This window comes from Sinohyriopsis cumingii, unplaced genomic scaffold (genome assembly GCF_028554795.1).
Source record: "Sinohyriopsis cumingii isolate HCF-2022 unplaced genomic scaffold, ASM2855479v2 utg000552l, whole genome shotgun sequence".
Taxonomy (NCBI): domain Eukaryota; kingdom Metazoa; phylum Mollusca; class Bivalvia; order Unionida; family Unionidae; genus Sinohyriopsis; species Sinohyriopsis cumingii.
In genome coordinates this window covers 940,198-961,094 of record NW_028315908.1, presented here as the reverse complement: position 1 = coordinate 961,094, position 20,897 = coordinate 940,198, and the positions used below count along the sequence as shown (strand labels likewise).

The following is a 20,897-nucleotide window of genomic DNA, read 5'->3' as shown; positions in this document are numbered from 1 at the left end:
GGGCTGTTGGTGAAAATGAATAAAGGATATATCCCTGTTGAGCCTGATTTGATTGCTTGGTATCCACCTGGTAACTTCCTTCGATAGCATCACACACTAGATTAATCGCTATCACCGATGCGATATTTACGTTGTACGGGGCAATATGCCTACCATCATCTCCGTTATCGTGTCTGAGGATATAAGTTGATGGGGGGGCATCCGCGGGTGGATTCTTAGGCCATCCTAGTATGGTTCTTATTGAACTGTTATAAATATCAACCATATACCCCGGTGTGCTTATTTCAATCGTCGACGATAACGTCGGTTCATGAACCGTAATAGCGATTTTTGATTCCTTTCCTGTGATCGATTTTATTCTGCGTTGAAATTCTTTATTGATTTGCTCTATTTGGTATGACCCAGTTGGTATTGTAACCTCCTCCCAGTCTGGGGTCCCATCGGGTTTATTTTTCCGTGCAAAAACCAGCGAGTTATTAGGTTGTTGTCCGTTAAATGCGTCCGCTCGGATATTAGGCCAACTGTGATATACTCGCAATTTTGCCAGCGCTATTTCCTTTACTGGAACCGGTGATGGAAAGTTTACACTGAATTCGGGTTTCGTTGATGTTATCGATATCATATTTGTTTGTACCGGAGTGGTATTCTCCGCGATCCGCTGAAGTAATTGAGACCCTTCGGGGTTCAGCGACATTATTATTATTCGTTGTTTTTAGTGTCTAATTTTAACAACCAGGTGGTTTCGGCTTCCAGTTGAAAATCCTCGATTTTTGACATCGCGGAGCTATATAACTGGACCATCGTGGAGAATTCAACATCGGATACGAACAAATTATCAATCGATAACGAGATCAACCCGGATAATTTCGAGTATGCGTCGGATACTATTTGACGTTTTACTGTATACTCGTTGAGTTTTTTCTGAAAACACGATGATATCTTCCTAGTGATTGCGTTGGCAACTCCAGCCACTGTTGTCATTGCGGAGACAGCGATTGGAACAGCGATCGGGGCTATCGTGGTCACCGTGGATAAAATAACACCGGCGCCAGCTACTATACCCGATACCGAGTACACGACCGCGTCGATGGCGGTTATTTTTCTGCGGTATTTTTTTATTTTTGCACGGTATTGTTCGGAAAGCGTTTTCAAGTTCGCGGAAAATTCTTTTGCGGTATCGAATCGATATTGATGTGACGTCGGTGATACCTCTGATTCAATTTCCTTGGTGGTCATTTTTATTTTAAAAGAGCTAGTGTTTTTAATTACTTAGATTCGCTGCAAATTCCACATACCATGTAATGTTTGCCCGGGCTAGATTTCTATCAACGGCATAAATTGTAAACTGTTCAGTTGCGTTCCTGTCTATAATTGTTGATATTGTATTGTTAAACCCGGATGAACTCGACGATAATATATTAAACTGCATCATTGAAACCAGTGTCAATCGATAAATACCCTTAACAGTTGCGGTAATATTTACTGTATTCTGTGTAGGAGTCCAATCGAATGATCCATGCCGAATTGTGTATACTGTGTTGATGATGTTCTCATGAGGGATTTTTATTTTTTCGAATTGCTCTGCTACTCTCGGTAGTCCGTCTTTAATCGCTTCAACATCAGTTTTAATCGTTCCTATTTCCTGTATATGCGTGTCCACATCTTTTTTGTTCGCTGCAACCCTAGTAATGAGTGTATTTATTTCCTGTATATGCGTGTCTATACTTTTTTTGTTCGCTATAACATTAATTTTGAGTACTTCTATTTCCCCTTCATGCACGTCTATACTTTTTTTGCTCGCTATAGCATTAGTGTTAATTGTTTCTATTCTCTGTCCATGCGCGTCTACATTATTTATGATCGTTACAACATTAGTTTTGATTGTTTCTATTTCCCGTGTATTCTCGGTCATACTTTTTTTGTTCGCTGCAACATCAAGTTTGATTGTTCCTATTTCATATGTATGCACGTCTATGCTTTTTTTGTTCGCTGCAACATCAGTTTTGATTATTCCTATTCCCCGCCAATACGCGTCTACATTTTTTTTGTTCGCTTCAACATCAGTTTTGATTGTTCCTATTTCCTGTGTATGCGCGTCCACACTCTTTTTGTTCGCTTCAATATCAGTTTTGATTGTTCCTATTTCCTGTGTATGTGCGTCCATATTATTTATGATCGTTGTAACATCAGTTTTGATTGTTTCTATTTTCCGTCCATGCGAGTCTACATTATTTATGATCGTTGCAACATTAGCGCCGATTGTTTCTATTTCCCGTTCATGCGAGTCTACACTCTTTTTGTTCGTTGCAACATTAGTTTTGATTGTTTCTATTTCCTGTCTATACGCAGTGATATCATTTATAGTTATTGTGATCTCATCCGGCTTGGTATTTTTTTTACCAAAGAATTTATCAAAGTTGTCATCGATCCTGTTAACATTTTTTCGTAACGAGGTAAATTGGCCCGGCAGCGTCATAAGATCCGAAATAGCATTTGTTATTATTATAAAATTCGGTTCGGTTGCCGTCGGGGGTCCCCGAAAAAAACTATCGACAATGTGTCGCACATCGTCGAAATGCGTTAGCGTCAACACGATCCGTTCTTCATACGATTTAATTTCACTACGTAAACCTTTTAACGAATTTGACATGGTTATATAATTGTCGCCAAGTGTACTTATTTTTCCATTTATCGTCAAGATGGATTCACCCGGTTTGAGTAGTCCGTCGCTGTTATACAGCGCGATAGTGTCCTCGGCGGCATCACGCTGTCGTATTAAAACGTCATTCAGTGACACATTACCGGATTTCAATTTACCCTGGCGGTCTTGAAATACAACTATTTCGCCCGGGTCAACACTTGTTAGATTCAACATATCAGCGATTTCATCCTCAATTAGTTTTTTTATGTCGGCGGCGGCCGTTCCCGTGGATTCTTTCAGCGCCGAAACTGGTCGCCCCCAGATATCAATCATTATTATTGTAAATGTTATTCTCTAAAATCCGTTGAGCTTCTACGACCCCACTAGTGTATTCGTTTACAACCATATGAGGTGGTTTTCGCGATGATGAAATCGCCGCAAGTACGTTCAATACCTCACGGCCACATATCGGTGGGTCACTTAACTGCTGTGTTGGCAGCGTGGAATAAAAAACCGGGGCTGAACACGCCCGGGCTGAACACGCCCGGACATACCGCATGAACTCTTTCGGCGGGGCTAACCCGTATGAATCAAAATAGACGATTGCACGCGGATCAATCGCGTACGCAACCCAATGAGTTCCCGCTCCGGAGGACCCATCGAGGTTAATTATGCCTGTTTCAGTATTCCTTGGGGCCGCCGGTAATTGATCCCTCATAAAAACACCTCTGAAGTTTTTTATCGCTAGCGCGTTTGCGGCGTCTATTAAATCAAAATTAGACATGGGAGTCATAGACTCAGGAGTCATTGACTCTCGAGTCAATAAACGGTTCCCGGTAGTCTTAGACCCTTTCCCGAGTACCATGAATACGGGGTTCCCGGTAGTCTTAGACCCTTTCCGGCCACGGGTCGTTTTTTTTGTAGCCTTTCCCGGTTGCCTTCTTCAATGCCATTCCCGCCGCGGTACCAACGGCTCCTAACGCCGCCGCCTTAGCCACTGCTGGTGCGGCCGCGGCAATCAATGCCGGAATCGCAGCTAACAGCGGAAATATCCCACCGGTCTTTTCCATGTTTTTAATTGCTGCGGCTGAAAAATCTATTTGAACACCCTTTTTATTCTTCATCGCATCATTGAAATGTTTTATTTGACGCGTCGTCAACGATATCTTATGATTACCACCTGCCATCTGTGACGGCTTCAGCGTTATTGTGGTTCCGCATTGTTTAGCCGACTTTGATCGTAATTTCTTGACTTGACCATCAGTCAACTCTACACTGACGACACTATATGACATTTTATTGTAAACGCGTTTTGTGCTTTCAATTACATGTTTTCCACTGGCGCATCAACGATTCTCATTCGTCCACCAACGCCTTCTAGCAGCATTGATTTATCGCTGAGAATGACAGCAACCGCTCTATAATTAACACCACCCGGGGGGGCTATACGAGCTCGGAAGTGTATATCAACGACGGATTGTCTCGTTAAATCAAGATGTTCCAGCGAAAAATAATAAATCGGATACAGTTTTTTAAAATCAAGTTGTGATATTTGCAAACCAGTGTCGACGTTTTGATCACGACCCATATACGACAGCAATCGATGATACACACGTGCGATATGGTTGTCGCCGTAATTAAGCTGTATATCCTCGGATGGTTCCTGTTGTCCGTTTATTCTCAGCGAAACATCCCTGACTCCTAATTGATCAAATATCATATGGCTGTGTTCTTGACTGCCCAATCGTTCCCTATTCTGTAGCGCTATGAATATATGACGCGGGGCTGAAACACCCTGTTTTGATGCTAGGTGCCATGTAAACGTATCGGCGACGTTATCTTCTTTAGCATCAGTTGTTACCGCTAGCCAACTCAACAACGATTTCCCTCCCTGTTCCATAAATGCTAACAATCGTGCCTCCGTGGTAACTGATGGAGTCAGCACCGGCATCCACAATGCCATTTTAGTTAAAACAACCTTACCGGCAGCGACGCCAACAGCATGCCATATTGCATTGTTATCATCGCCCCTTCGCGTCAGCGCGATTGTATGCTTGGCCCCATAGATAACCTTCCTAACATTTCTGCAGAATCCAAATATGTGATGGAGTGGAATCGCGCATGAAAACTGTCGGCGTGGTCTTTTTAGCATCAACATTCGTGCTGCGAATCCCATATTGTAATTATCGTTAAGACTTTTTATAACAGTGAAATTAGCACCTGGTTTTGTTCTGCGATCTGGATTGGTTGCTTCATCCTGGTCAATTGTGGTATTTTCTTTTATTAGCACGTTGATGTACTGAAAATGATCAGCGTTATTAGTGGTGTCCTTTGCGAACATTATAGATGGGCCCGCCGATCTTGTATAATCATCCGAGTATCTCGCCAACCCAATTATCGTCGTTGCAACATCAACCTCGCGTTCTATTGATTCAATTTCTCGCCCGTCAATAAGATATCTGGCGCTCTCAAATAACGCCATGATACCGTTGTTGACGAAACCAACTCGAACATGATCGTCATCTGCGTATGGTGCATTATCGGCGGCATTTGTCACAAGTTCTCCCTCAATTTCGATAAACGCTTCACACGGCAGAAAGTATTTACTGGTATCTTGGACTTGAAGTTCAATTCGCGATCGTAGGTCAGGTTGCGCTGCATAATAAGAATAATATTGATAATCACGGACAGAATCATCCCTGCGCACTGGGGCGTCCATATCAAACGCGGGATCAGCGGTTCGCGTAAACATTTTATTATTTATCATGTTGATGTTTTCAATTGCGATTTTTTCGTCGTAAATTCTTTGAATTCTGTTTAAGACCACTCTCCCGCTATTGCGTTCATGGGCGCGTTGGTGGATGACTGAGCCGCCAACGACTCTAGTTTTTCTTCCACGGCGTTATTTATTACTTTACTGACATTTGCAGGCATCACTGTCGTTGATGGCATCACCGGTGGTTTCTGTTTTTTTCTCCTCACCAACGACATTAGTTTGCCCCGCGCGGCTGAAAGCGCCTTTCCGGCAACATCTCCAATAGCGCTGATTCCCTTATCACGAATAACATCAATAGCCTTCATTCCTAATTGTTTGGCTAACGGCGCTACTTTTGGAGCCATTCTTGTAAATAACCCCGCAATGGTGCTACCGAGACCATCTCCATAGTACGCGCGGTAAACAGGCAATCGCGAGTTTACCACGTAGACGAGTACTGGTTTATCATGGTTGTAGTGTATGATCATCCTTATTAAAAACACCAGTTTTCCAATTAATCATCCACGAGTTCGTCTATAAGCGTTCGATATGCATTAATGTCTATGATACCGCCTGCAAATAACCGCTTGCAAATATCAGCAGCCTCATTGATTATTTCCGTAGAGTTATTTCCGGCTCGTTTTCCTCCAATTAATACCTCTAGCCGTGATATATCACTGAGAACACTATTAGGGCAGGTAACACTAGCGTTTTCAACTAGACCACTACCACTTGGATACCCCTCTCCGCTTGTTTTTTTAGAACCAGCTTTTTTTTGACGTTTTTCTCGGACTTCTTCTTTTTGCTGTTGTAGTATTTCTTGTTGTTGTCGTATATCATAATCATCAATTCCTTTTTTAAATTCTTTATATCCCAATTCTTTTGTATCCAAGCGATCAATCTCTTTATTCGTTTTATACAACCAATTAACCCAGTCATTTCGTTTTATATTACTGTTTTTATACTCGTCTTTTAAAAAGTTTTTTCTTGAATGATAGCTTTGAGCGGCAAAATTACCAAAAACCCTATACTCGTCGGATTTCAGTAATTGAGGTCGTTTTATTTGTGCTATAGCCTCTTCAGTGAGTTTATCTATAAAGGGGACTCCTTTTTGAGTGGAAATTTTTTGAAGTTCACCAACATCACCCTGTTCAGAATCATCAATATCAGCTAATCGTTCATACTCTCGTTGGGTTTTTATATCACTGGAAAGTTGTTTTATCCGTTGCTGTGTTTGTTCTGTCTCTGCTGCTATCTTTTCAAGTACAGGAAGAAGAGGCGCCTCTTTCCGTTCGCCCTCCTTAGGAATATCCCCGTATATTGCTCGTTCTGTTGCAGCTGTAACATCCTTAGTCGCTTTAGTTACCGGGGCAAAGAGTTGTTCGCTTCCAACAGTAAAATCGGTTTGCATTTGTTGTCGCGTTTGAAGTTTCTCTCTCACTCTGTCTCGTAACGGTATAAACTTTCTAAGCGCTGCTAGTCGCTCTCTGGCTAGCCGAGTAGTAAGTGATTCACCTACCATTATTGCAAATTACTCCGCAAATTTCTAATTTTCCGCCGAGTGTACCATCGGGGGCTCCACGGAGTTTTCGTCTATAATCCTTCTAATGTTTTTGATCTTACTAGAAATCTCCCGGCGTCGTTCATAAACATGTCCGAGTTTTTTTCGTATTATTTCAACGGCAGTAAATAGTCCAATGAATGCATTTGCGTCATTGTGGTACAGGTTCTCATTAATCGTATGTTGTAATCGTTTTATAAAAAAATACTCGCGGGCCAGGGTAAAACGCCCCCGTTTCGACTGTTCGTTAATAATCTCATAATCGGATAATATTTTTTCACTGTCGAGACCATCAGATAATTCAATTCCTTGATTTTTTAATTTTGAAATCTCAGTTAATATATTATTGATGTCTTGGGAATCCATATTCTTATAAAACATCTTATTTCTAATATCAAAAATTTTAATAAAATTATTGGGCCATTTTTGACCCCGTTTTTTGTATGGACAGTACAATGCCGTAGATCTCCACTCGAGTGTTGTGGCAGATTACAGGCATATACATATACTTAATTAAGGACATTCACATCTTGGAACCCCAAAGCATACATCTCCGGGAGGGAGGCCTAGGGTGACAAACGTCATCGTAGACCGCCCAGAAGATATGCTTGGGGGACATCACTACATGGATGAATATATTTACAATGAAATGATTGATGGATGATGGGACGACACAAGACAGCACAAATATAAAACGGCGGGGCGGAACTCTACGGCCAATTCAACCAATCAAAAGCAACCCAATTAAATTAACCCGGTTGCATGATTGTGAACAAAAGACAACCACACGCCCGGGTCAAGAGCGTGGGTTAGTTTTGATTAGTTGAATTGGCTTTCGAAAGCCCCAGGCTTATAACGAGTCATCTTATATATAAAGTGACTAATACAGCGGCGTCAGTCACAAGGTGTGTGTTAATTTGAATTCCCTTGAATCGTTTGAATCCTTAAATACTTATTAATGGTGTTTCACGGCATTTAAATGAAACCAAATACTCAAATAAAACATTAAAAAAAAGAATACAGCTGTTAGATAACAGCGTGTATTTCATTAGTTTTCATCGTAAAATGATTAATTAATCGCAACATTAATTGGACTTCAAGGGACGTAACTCTTGTCATGCGACGCTATCACAAAACGAGTTATCTCCCTTTGATGTTATATATGAAAATCGAATTCTATGACCCGTCTTTTTTGAGATCGCTGTTTGATATATTCGTTCTGCAACAAATTGTATTGACGCGATACAAATGTCAAAATATTTTCCTGCCTCATTCATCGACTGAAATATTTTTTCCTCGTGAGTTGTTGTATCAAATGACTTTACGGGTTTTGCTTTCTTTGAGTATTTACCAGTTTGGCCTTTTTTACTATTTTCACTCTGAGAGATGGCTTGCAGATTACACAGTCTATTATTTTGATAATTAGAATCAATGTGATCAATAACGAGACTATCTTTGATCAATCCGTGGAAACATTCATAGATGATTCTGTGACAGAGATATTTTTTCCCTCCAGCAGTAAACATCAAATATCCGTGATTGTTTTTCCATCCAACCGGCTTCTTCAGTCTACGATTTCTAACAATGCCGTCGCGAGATGCCTCGTAATTGACGAGCAGGGGGTGCGGCTGAAATTCTTGATCCATTTGTATAATAATACTACTTGTCTAATTTCTTATTTGGTTTAATTATGAATCTTTCAACGTAGTCTTGGGGGGTTTTGATGACGAAGTCGGCGGTGGGGTCAATGACGGCGTTTTTAATTCGCTTGTCATAATAGCGTTTTAGTTCCCTGTATCGCTTTCCGCCACAATTGATACACAACTGCGATTTTCCTCTTACACCGACGTGGCAAACCAAGCACGGGAGGGGGCCAAGAGAACCATTACGAACGCTTTGTAAATGATACCCGCAGAATTCACCTCTACATGATTTATTGCACGGGGTTGTCGACCCAATCATCAACCATTTGCAGTGATTCATTATACTATATTCTTTCATTTAAATACTTGTTTTAATTATATGGATGAGTTCGAGAGATTGGCAGCAATTAAACCCCGGAAAAATATTAAGTTCAATCTCGATAGAGTCCTCAAGGACACACCAAAAGCGTTAATAAACGATAAAACCCTGTTGAGTAAAATACGCGATTGTATCAATGAATTCAAGCGTGATGGCGCATCTCACAGTTGGTCAACATTTCGAATTGATGGCATTGTTGATGCTACCATGAACGACAACCGCGCAGCAATGATAATATCACAACTTGACGGTAAAAGGTATTTCTTCAGAGTAAAATTCATTGTCCGGGTGGAATCAGGCGATTGGATCATGCGTGATAAATTTGAACCAGTTCTCAGCGACAAGAAAACAGTCACTGTCAGCCGCGACTCCAAGCCGGGGTTGTTAACCGGAATTGACAAACCATACTATGAACGAGCGTATCCTGAAACAGCAGTTGTTTATGGAATATACCCGTTAAATAAGAAACCTGATATCGGAAAACTGAAACCGATGAAACAGTCAACTGGGATAAATTGTGTAGCAGAACGAATAATAGAGCATTTTACAAATGCATGTCGAGGAAACAAATTGACTGATTTACGACGTAGCAAAATCAACCAGTGGGAACTAACCGTAAAAGAGCGTGGAGCAACCATCAGCGACATAGCGAGATTAGAAACATCGCTGAGATTTCCAATAACCGTTACAACGATAACCGGTGAAGTATTATACGAATCGAAGTATAAATCGAAGGGAGCCCCAATCAAAATTATTGATCATAACGAACACGCATGGACGCCCGTGATCACAATATTTCCACGGGATAGAACAGTAAAGTATATACCCGAAGAATTCCTGGGAGAACAATTCTCCAAGGGCGGTTTTCTCGCGGAGAGGAAACTATCTGATGCTATTGCCTACTTGTGTAAAAACGACCCTGTATCAATGTGGTTACTTCGCAGCGCTGAAAACGATGCGGATACCTTTGATCAGTTTGTAAGACCAAACGGTGAATTATATCGCACTGAAGCATTTCACAACAGGATGAAAAAAACCGCCATAGAATTTGAGGAGCATGATGAACAACTGCTAACAAATTGTTTTACGATTCCATCGGTTGTAGCTCATGTTGCAGCAAGGAAAAATGCGTGGAGACCAACGCGCAAGGAATTTCTACCGGATGTACAATCCAGTTGTTTGGAATACTATCACGGTGGATTATGGAACACTGAATACAACCGCGACGCTATGATCTCGGTTGATATGGTTGCCTGTTATCCAGCGAGTTTTCTCGGGTATGGATCCGCCGCTGAGTATTTCAAACGATTTGGACACCCCAGACATGAAATGACTCGTGTTGCTATTAATGGACCACTGCCTGATTTTGATTTAACCGGATTCGCTCGCATAGTATCATTTGAATTCGCGGCAGGACTCCATCGCTGTTGCTATATTTGGATCGGTAGACACATGGCTGAAAAGAAGTGGCTGCCAATAGCGCTGCTACGGTATATGATTGATTGTAGCATGCTAGTTTCGTTGATTGTCAGTGACGCGATTATATCATACCGGGCACAGACTGAAGTCTGGTTACCAGAACCGGAGCGTCTAGATAGCATAATTGACGAGTCCAGAAAAAACATTGATGCCGACGAGGAATATAACATCGAATGGTCCAGGAGGATATTTAACCAACGAAACCGCGAGGCAAAAGATCTCGGTAGAAGAATAATTGGTAAGTTTACACAAGGTGGAAAAAACCACGACTACAAACGATATTGCTCACGGCTGATTATAGATGACGCAGAATATGATTTCGTAATCAAGGACGCAGTGGCAAAAAATAGATACGTGAACTGCAAAACAGCTTTCTTGTCCAATGGAACAAGGTTGGGTACAGTTGTTACCTACAGCGATGGAGACAGCCCGGCATACCCGCATTTGAGGGCGTCTATGCTGGGTTATGCCGCTATTAATTTATTCTCGATGATAAATAGATTTCCTGACACCGCGGTTAGAGTAGCCGTTGATTCATTTTATATAGACGTAAAGTATAAGGGAAACGTAGCCGAGTTTACTAGTCCGGACGAGAGTTGGGGTACATGGAGAATTAAAAATGAAATACGACGCGATTATTCCCCGTCAGCAGATGTCACCGTTGAGAACGACTACTTACGCGGTGATAAATTATCAGAATGGTCTAATGCACCACCGTGTTCTGATCCAATTTGTAGACACAAGACGGTTTATTTAAGCGGCTGTGGCGGGTCAGGAAAGACGACTCGGGCAATTGAATTATTTCGAACGCGGGCAAGTATAATCGTGCTTACACCGACCCATAGACTAGCGCGAGAAATAAAACAACGAAATGTTGACGCCGTTACTTATCACAGCTTTTTTCGATACAGCGGCGGCGAGTGGACTCCTGATCGAATGGGTGAAAAATTTATTCCCGACATTATCATCTGGGATGAGATATGTACTGTTTGGTTAGATACTTTACAAATGTTTCTTGAGTGGTTGCTGCGCGCGAATACAGCGGTGATCATGTGTGGGGACCATGGCCAACCACCACCATTTGTCGGCGAGGGTCCACATGATTGGTTGAGCGGGTTCGTGGACTATTATGAAGAAACCGATACTGATTACCGAGCACTTGATGAACAACTGCGCGAGGTTAAAAAACTAATCAGATTACAGCCGGATAGAGTTCAGTGTGAAATAATCCGCGAGGTGATTCCGGAAACGCCGTTAAATGAATTCTGGGAAACATGGAGACCAAATGATTTAATTGTAGCGAGTAGAAAGATAGTCAGAGACACACTTCAGCGGAAGTTGTTTACGTTGCATAAGGAAAAGTTTCCAACGCGTCCAGTGCCGTTATGTTATAGACCCGCGGACACACGGCGGCAGAACATTGAAGTTGAAATTCCAGGCCGGACAGAAAAACAAATTCTCGTGCTGAATGATATCGTGCTCGTTGATATCGGTGTCGTCGAGGACGCGCTACGTGCTGATAAATCCCCGTGGACGCTAGGATACGCAACAACAATACATTCCTCGCAGGGACTAACCATCACGGACACAATTGTTTGGATAGTTGATAATCGCATCGAATGGTCGAATCTAGTCTATCTTGCAGTGTCCAGAGTACGAAGGATAAATCAGCTTCGAAGAATTGTTATTGACGAAGCCACCGACGAAGCCGGCGACAAAGTCACCATCGATGCAAGCGTCATTGATAGAAAACTCTCGGGTTACCGCCAACAGGATAAAAAAAAACAGCGGCGTTTTGATATTGATGCCGAATTAATAATCTCGCTACGACAACAACAGAATAATCACTGCGCGAGTTGCAATTGTATAATGAGTTGGCGTTATTCGGATAAAGACACTCGCCAATTTACCGTGGATAGGATCGATAACAGTCTCGGTCATGTCAAAAACAATGTGAGGTTGACCTGTCTTGAGTGCAATAGACGCAACGGCGCTAGTTAAGACCACGTGGGGGTAATTGAGTATCGTTAGGTATCACTTGTAGTTGCTCGCGTGTAAATCCGCGCTGAGGAGCAGTTGAATCCAGTCTATAGATCGGTGGTCTACCAGTTGATCGTGTTATCGTTGATATGTTATGTGTGGTAACACTCCAAATAGGATCAGTAGCTCTTTTTTTACCGCCTTCAAGCTCTCCTGGTTCATATAGATATCTCACGGTAACATCGCCGAGAATCGGCTTGGAAACGCTATTTATTTTTGATCTTTTGGGTATATACTCGTATTTAATCGCGTCGCTGGGTTTCATGTTGATTGCTCGGGTAATCTCGTTATTTAACGCTGCAATTACACCTGGCAACCTTTTAACCCATTCACGAGATCGTTTTTCTTGGATGAATTCCTTCGCGTATTGATATCCAAATAACCGTTCAGCAAGAGTCCGATTGAATCGTTCAACAATTGCCTGATCACGATGTAGCGCAGTATGACCTCGTCGTATCGCGACGCTATGATGTTTCAGCGTTGATAAAACAGCACCGCGAAATTCACTACCGGGATCAACTTGTAATAGATTTGGCCAGCGCAGAGGGCCTCTTCGATAAATTTTTTCAAACGCAGCGGCTACTTCAGTTGCCGACTTTGTTTTTAACGGCTCCGCTTGTTTGTATCGACTCGCAACATCAACTACGGTTAGCGCGTATTTGTAACCGTTGTCATGCGGCAAAAATAGTATATCAGCCTGATGAACTTCATTAGGTACGCTGACATCAAAGCGCGAGAAGTTGATTTGTTTAGGCGGTGGTAGATAGATTTGCCATATAGCCTGTTTGGATAACCAATTAGCCGCAGTGGTCTTTGTTACCTTTGCAGCGCTTGCAAGCTTACCAATTGCGGCCTTCCCCTTCCAGTATCCTCTCGGAGAATAATAGATGGATTCCATGTTGTTATTATAAACGCTATCGTTTTCAATTACCAGCGCCAGAAGCTCCGCTTCCAATCATTAATTTACCTTTCATAGCCGATTTTACCAACCATGAGGCCAATTTTTCTTTGACGGATTTATCAGGAATAGCATTTAATGCGTGAATTAATTTTACATCCGCGATATGACGCTGTTGCAGATCGCTACTTTTGTAAGCAACATCATGAGCATGACACGCCTTATCGATAGCGTTTATTGGGTACTCACCGGGCCGGGGCTGATTTTGATCATCGAGTCTGATATCTAATCGTGTTCCGGGGCCACAGTAGTTATATCCTGGAAGGTGTTTTTCTCCTGGATACTTTGCCCACGGTGTTCCGGGGAGTTTTGCCAATTTGGCTGCGATGTCACCTCCTCGCTTTTTTTTAAAACATCTCCGGGTCTAATAGAAATAAATCTAAATTTCTTTGTACCGCATTGTACACACTTGCCAGTAAGGGCCGATCTGTTATTTCTTGTCGTAGCGGTTGTCATATCATTTGTGCCAGTACGTACTCTACACTTCACACAATATAGATCCATAATTTATGTATAGAGATATGAATATAATTGATTTTTCGGCGACTAAAACAAGAGAACCAGTTAAGCATGTTGCAGCGTTACCAAACTCGATCCGAATGATTATCATCGGACCATCTGGATCCGGCAAGACGCAATTGTTACTCAATTTAATAATGAGATGGATGAAGTGGGATAAGTTGTATTTGGTTGCTCCTAGCGTAGATGATCAACGATGCTACGAGGTGTTGAAAGATTTCAACGAGAATGCATCAGCGATCGCTAAAAAAAATGTCATCGAGTTTATTACGGATATCAATGATGCACCGGGTATTGATGATATTGATGGCGACGTTAACAATCTAGTCGTGTACGATGATGTTATGTTAGACAATCAAAAAAACCCAGCTAGGATATTTTCCAGAGGCAGGCATAAAAACACTGACGTGATATATGTCACTCAACGATACACTCAGATTCCAAAAGTAATTAGAGACAACTGTAATATTCTTGCTGTGTTCAACGGCGTTGATACACACACGCTACGAAATATTTGGCAGACATGGTGCGGCGGTGACATGGACTTTAATGTTTTTCGAAACTTTTTTAGTCATGCTCAGTCGACCCCACATGGATTCGTAACGATAAATTTACATAATCCTCGGACACGATATCGTATCGGACTTGACCAAATATTCGGTTAGTTGTAAATAATTTTCATTGTAAGGAGCAGAGGGGGCAATGACATCGACGCGGTCGTCGACGTGCTTACCGGACGCTGACGACGCTGGGGATCGACGCGCAGAAGGTATTAATTAAACCAAATGACGTTTGGACGATCCCCCAACGACGACGTCGTTTTTTTTTTTACCAGGCGCTGACGACACTAGATCGTTGAGTGCAGAAAGTAATAATTAAGCAAAATAACGATTGGACAAAATGTCCGATTCGCCCCCTCTGCTGCTACAATAACACCATCGCTAGTGATGGCACCTGCAGTTTTAACAATTTGTGTTTCAGCTGCAACAACAATTGCTGGCCTTCTTAATATCATCGCAAAAATGTTATGTGCATGACAAATGCACAATTGGATGATTATATAATGAAATTACACACAGTGACGTTAGCATACTCCAAATTATCCTCGTTATTATCACCAAGCCTTAGTGATGGAAAAATGTCAGATTTTGAGTTCACGGAGTTGATTAACGTCTACAAAGAAGCAATGACTGTGATATAATCATATTTAAATCATATTGCTAATAATAATGTCAACGCCAAAAGAATTACTACAACAGATTGTCATTAACACAAGTCCGTCAAAAACAACGATGATATCATTAAGTTCAACTAATCCTGAATGTTATGTTAACCTTCCAATTCTAGCAAAAGAAATAGCGCTAGCACAATTACAAGTATATTACTGATGGTGGAGCTCTTGATTGGCAAGTTGTCAAACTTCCAACAGGCAACCGTCAACTTGATCAAATCAACAATGAATTCCAGCGCAGAATTAAATATATAACCAACTTTATCAACTCCGATAGAAATATATTGTTTTATAGATATTTATCAATCATCAATCAGATCTGCTTTAGGTTGGCCTGAAATTGTACCTGTTTATCAAGGATTTCGTAAAGCAATGTTAAATGAATTTCTTACAAATAATTTTTTTTTATAACAACTCCAGAATATCGAGAAGGATATCCATGGAGTATTTATGGAACTTTCATTGCTTCTGATGGTGCAAACCTTCCTGATTTAGGAGTAACTTTATATTTTGAAACTTATAAAGGGATAATAACTATCATCGACAAAAATTATACCAAAATGTATTGTTTCGAAGATATTACGTCTGAACACTCTAAATCACTTACAGGTCTTCGAAATCTTGTTCTTTATCTCAGTATTATGATGATGATAGAAAACAACAGGTTATTGCAGCAATTAGCATCTAAACCAGGTTACATCAGACCTTGAATATATCAATACAATTCTCGTTGAAATAGTAATTTTCCATGGTGCTGAATCTTTGCCCCCGTAGTACAATAAGACTAAAACAGTATTTTCTTAATTATTTTAAAATAACTGAATCAGAATTAATAAGATTTGTACTTCCATGACTTGGTGCTGATGAGCGAAAAACAATTAATCAACGATATTATCAATGAAATCTTTCCAAAACTTGTTGAATCATAGAAAAAAACATCAGCACCAGCATCTTATCTCAAATATAACAATGATCCATACGGTGGCGGCAGAAATGTTTCACCAGGAATTGTAAATATCATATGAACAATCCAGTCAATATTGTATGTGATGCAATTGATGGTAGCTGTCAAATAGATCTTGAAGAATCCAGTCATGCTCAACAAGGATATATTTTATATACATTTACACCGCAAGTACTATAGGGTGAACCCCCACTTTTGTAATGAAAAATCGCGAAATATCGTCACCGTCAACAGCTGTCCGTCACAGGATTTGATCGCCAGAACTCAAGTATGAGAATCCAACACTATAGCATTTTACCCCTGTATACATCTTACAGATATATGTTTCAGAAATTATTATAAAGTTACCAATGATGGATTTCCTACAAATGAACCACGGCGTGGATTTATTTTCAATTTTCCAGATCACCTCGTATTAAGAAAGATTGATATAATAATGATTTAATTGCTCATACATGTATAGCAGCAGAGGAGATGCGACCTCAATGAATTGTCCGGCAGGAAACAAACGGACATACAAATTTAAAAAAAAACGAACGACAAAGTTAAAGTAACAAAAAAACTAACCCAATTAGAGAAACTATCGGCAAGTTAGAGGATTCATTTTGACGTTATTGACCGTATATTTTTATTTTTTTTCGTATGAAGTTTTATTTTTTCAAAAAATGACTTTTCAACAGAAGGTCTGTTCACCAACTCTGTTGCTTCAGCAGTGTTCCTTTCAACATCATGTTTCTGACAAAACACCTTAACAAACAAGCTGAATATATTAAGACCAAAGTGTTGTTGTGCTTCTCTGATGACACACCCAATAAATAAGCAACACGGGTAGTGAAATACAGAATTACATGTCCTATCCTTTCTTTTTCCACCGATAATGAATCTACCCTGTTTAGTGTTCTACCCAAACCATCCCTTTTTCTTTTTCTTAGAACATTTACAAATTTTCAAGAAAGATGTGTGATGTATAATAATAATAAGGTCTTTTTACAATTGAAAAAGACTATATGAGTTATATTTTAGTCATCGGTGTTGTTTGGAAAAGCTGTATTGCATCTGATATCTTTGACATTTTGTCTAATACAAGTTTTCCACACAACATTGACCGGTACCCATATCATAATACCGTATTTACAATATGTATTGGGACATGATAAAATAATAATTATGTTTCCTGTCCCAGAACGTATGGTCCAATTTTTTTTCCACCTCGGTCATATGTCCCAAGACTGAAGAAACTGGATGAATTTGTGCACACACCTCCACTGCATGTTGCAAAAATAAATAAAAATAAATAAAGGGCTTTTTTACATTAAAATAAAAGAAACTAATATTGTATTGTAATCATTTATTCCTCTTTTTTCATCATAAGCATGAAAGAATAAAATATATCCATGAACTCTGTTTATGTAGCATAGGCATCCATACTGTAGCCTGTATCGCTGTTGTATGATAACACACAACACATTGTTCAGTGACTTGAACATTGAGAAACAAATCTTGTTTGGTCGTGCTCAAAGGTTTGAATATGTTATCCAACTGAAAACTGGATCCAACAAAATCGCAAACGGGAGTGCGATAATTGACCTATTACTAGAAGACATCTGCCATTCATACATGACACTGTGTTAGGTCCATAATAATCAAGATTGAATTATATCCAGGTCAACTATATGATAATATCTCGCAAAGTAAAAATCATGATTTGAAAACACATTCACTTGAGTGCAAGTTATAATCTTTTTCGCTAGCATGATTGCAAAACATACTACTAAAGCAAGCTTACCTGCAGTCATCAATGTCCATTATTATTAATTATAACTACAAATGCCATGCAAATACAAGCCCAAGTGGTGAATAAATACAACTGGCATCAAGCAGTAAACTCATTGTTTGAGCTTACTGGCAGGACATCAAAGAAAATGGTGGTTTTTTTATTGCAAATCAAGCTGTACTCGGAAGCCACCTTTGAATTCTTTTAAGTGTGCCAATTTTTTATTTTTTATGTTTTTGAATATACAAAGTCAGTCGAGATATGGAAGATAACTTTGGTTCCTTTTCATCGGATGTGCATGGACATCGACGACTCAGCATTGCCCATAAGATTTTGAGAAAATAAAATCATTTGATGAATTCGTGAAAGCAAGAAGAGAAAATGATTTTGCAGACAATATGATCATTAACATGGATGGAATTCTAGTGTACTGTGATCTTACTGCTGAATGGGGAATTAGCATGACTGGTGCAAAGTTAAAAAAATCTGACTTTAATCCTTGCAGTTTCCGCCTCAGGAGATGTGTTCTCTCCAACGATAACTTTTCAGTGTATGAACAAATATTCATGCTCCGAAAGAATGGCTCATACATGTGCATAAGAAGTGATGTGTTGAGATGATGCTATAGTGGATTAAATAGTTTTATCTCAAGTACAGTTTTATAATTTTTAAAATAAAAATTTAGTTGGAGTGCATTTTCTGACATGTAATTTCTTAATGGTTTTTAAAGTGTCCCACAACTAATGACTAAAACAATGTGTCCCAGCACATACAGCGCACAAAAAATTACTTTAAAAACTAGTTTATGCCATCACAACAGATATGGTGCCTCAACATATATGGCAAATATGGTATATCATGTGCTGAAATAATATTACGCATGTACTGAAAAGAAATATTAAGCAGCCCTGTATTGTGTTGACTGACATTCAAATGTAAATCAAAGACATGAAAACATTACATAAAATTGTAACTGCAGATTAACATCAACTCAATACTGATATTATACACACAAATCAAGGAGTATTTCAAATAAGTATATGTACATTTATGGAATATTGACCCTTGTTCAATGTTGGTAAATATTACATTTTCTAAAGAGATACACAATACATTGTATCACAAACAGATATCAAAATGCTAAATTCATAGTCAATAATGTTCAAATCCTGAAAATCATATATGTAATTATCAAACTCTTTTAGGGAATTGATGATGACCATGTAAGTTACACAAACGCACCCAGTTTAATTTAGCATAAAAAATAATGTTAGAAAGGGTGTACTTGTGACGTCCCAACCAAACTTTGTGATGATTACCTTACCAAGAAATGGTTTCAATGGCCAATATGAAGTCCTTTTCAAAGTCAATGATACATTCTTTTTAATATTATTCAATAAAATCAAACTGTTACTAACACAATAGACCGTTTACAATGACCTCTATTGCAACCACATAATTTGAAAATTACGTCTCCACTGCCTAAAAGTTGATAGATAAGCCTGTGATGACATGACAGTTTGAACTTAGTTATATCTAACTTGGATTACTAATGAGAACAATGTTTATTAATTTCCACTTATCTTATACAAAGTACATTGTTACATATATTTGATTTAATTTTTATTTGATTTAATTTTTGTTTGATTTGATTTGATTGTTTGTGGGTTGTCAGTGTAATGTAATTTTGAGCAAATGAGCAAAATGTAATTTTGTTTACAAGGAATTTGATATTTTCCAGAAAATTCAGTTTGACCCAAATCTTTCCTTAAATACTTAATGACAGAAAAACTGTTTCAATTTTTAACTTAGTTCCTGGCTTTGATAGTAAACAATGTTTTCTGGGAGTAAAATTATTGGTTATTATCAAAGACATACAGGAGCTACGTCATTTTTATATGTAAACATGATCACATAATCCTCTATTTTGCAATTAGGCATTTCCAAAATTGTGAACTACTTAGTATTAATAGTGATGTTTAGAGAGAGAGAGAGAGATCTCATAGAGTTTTGGGGATTTTAAACACTTCATGTCAAGTTGTTTTCTTCTGTTGTGACCAGTATTAAGATTTTGAGTTTTTGAGTTATATGTTACTTTTTCTTCAGATTATTTGGAGTCTAAAAGATTAATTCATTTCTCTGGAAATATTATTGCTTAAATACAGAATTCTTGAACAAGGACATTTCTTAAATTTTTTTTTGTATTTCCAAAACTGGAGGATTAATTATTGTGCTTCTACAAGGAAATGTAGACTTCTGCACATTACAGGTTACAGCATACGTCATCGCCTTCCATCTTGGATTCTTCGTCCGGACTCAAACTTGGAATCATTAGAATATTTCAATATTAGGACTTCAAACATTTTATTTGTGGATTCAGATCCAGGAACTAATAAGTATAAATATCTCAAGCGAAAATTTATATGCAAGGAATATGCAAGGATTTATTCCTGTCTGTGACTGATACACAATGAGGACATACACTTAAAAAGCCAGCAAATCTTTCTAACTAGTGGATTATTGGTATTATAAGTGTAGTCATGCAGTTTAAATGTATTTCTACTACAATAATCAACATCTACTCTACTGATTCATACAATCTGAAAGTTAATAATGTTATAAACCTACTGTTTGGGGCCTCCTTTAACACTGGTCTTGTGTTCTATGCCATTCCATGTTATGACATCTGTCCTTCCAGTTGTCTTGGAGTTCCCAGTAGTGAAAATAAGCTTCCTGTCAAATGCTACCTTCAGAAGTTGTAGCACTTTTCTTCCTTCTGAGTTATCAGGAAGAAATGCTTTTCTTCTGGTACCTGTGTATCGTTTCCCTGGGTGGGGATGGTCCTCCTGTAAGAAACAATAGTAAATATGAGAATTTAAAAAAAAGAAGATTTATCCTAAAATAAAGCACACGAGAAGAAACTATGGAACCACCCTGCTGAAAGTATCGAAAC

At 39.3% G+C, this 20,897-nt stretch overlaps 1 protein-coding gene across 2 annotated transcripts in view; it reads right to left on the bottom strand.

The window, feature by feature from the left end:
- LOC149773817 (E3 ubiquitin-protein ligase DTX3-like) overlaps positions 1 to 20,897 on the bottom strand; it is a 42,632-nt gene that overhangs the window by 17,561 nt on the left and 4,174 nt on the right. For both annotated transcript variants that reach the window (XM_089945953.1, XM_089945954.1), the window contains exon 2: positions 20,573 to 20,790. In XM_089945953.1, coding sequence (XP_089802079.1) covers positions 20,573 to 20,790 — 218 coding nt within the window. The remainder of the gene's footprint in view (positions 1 to 20,572; positions 20,791 to 20,897) is intronic.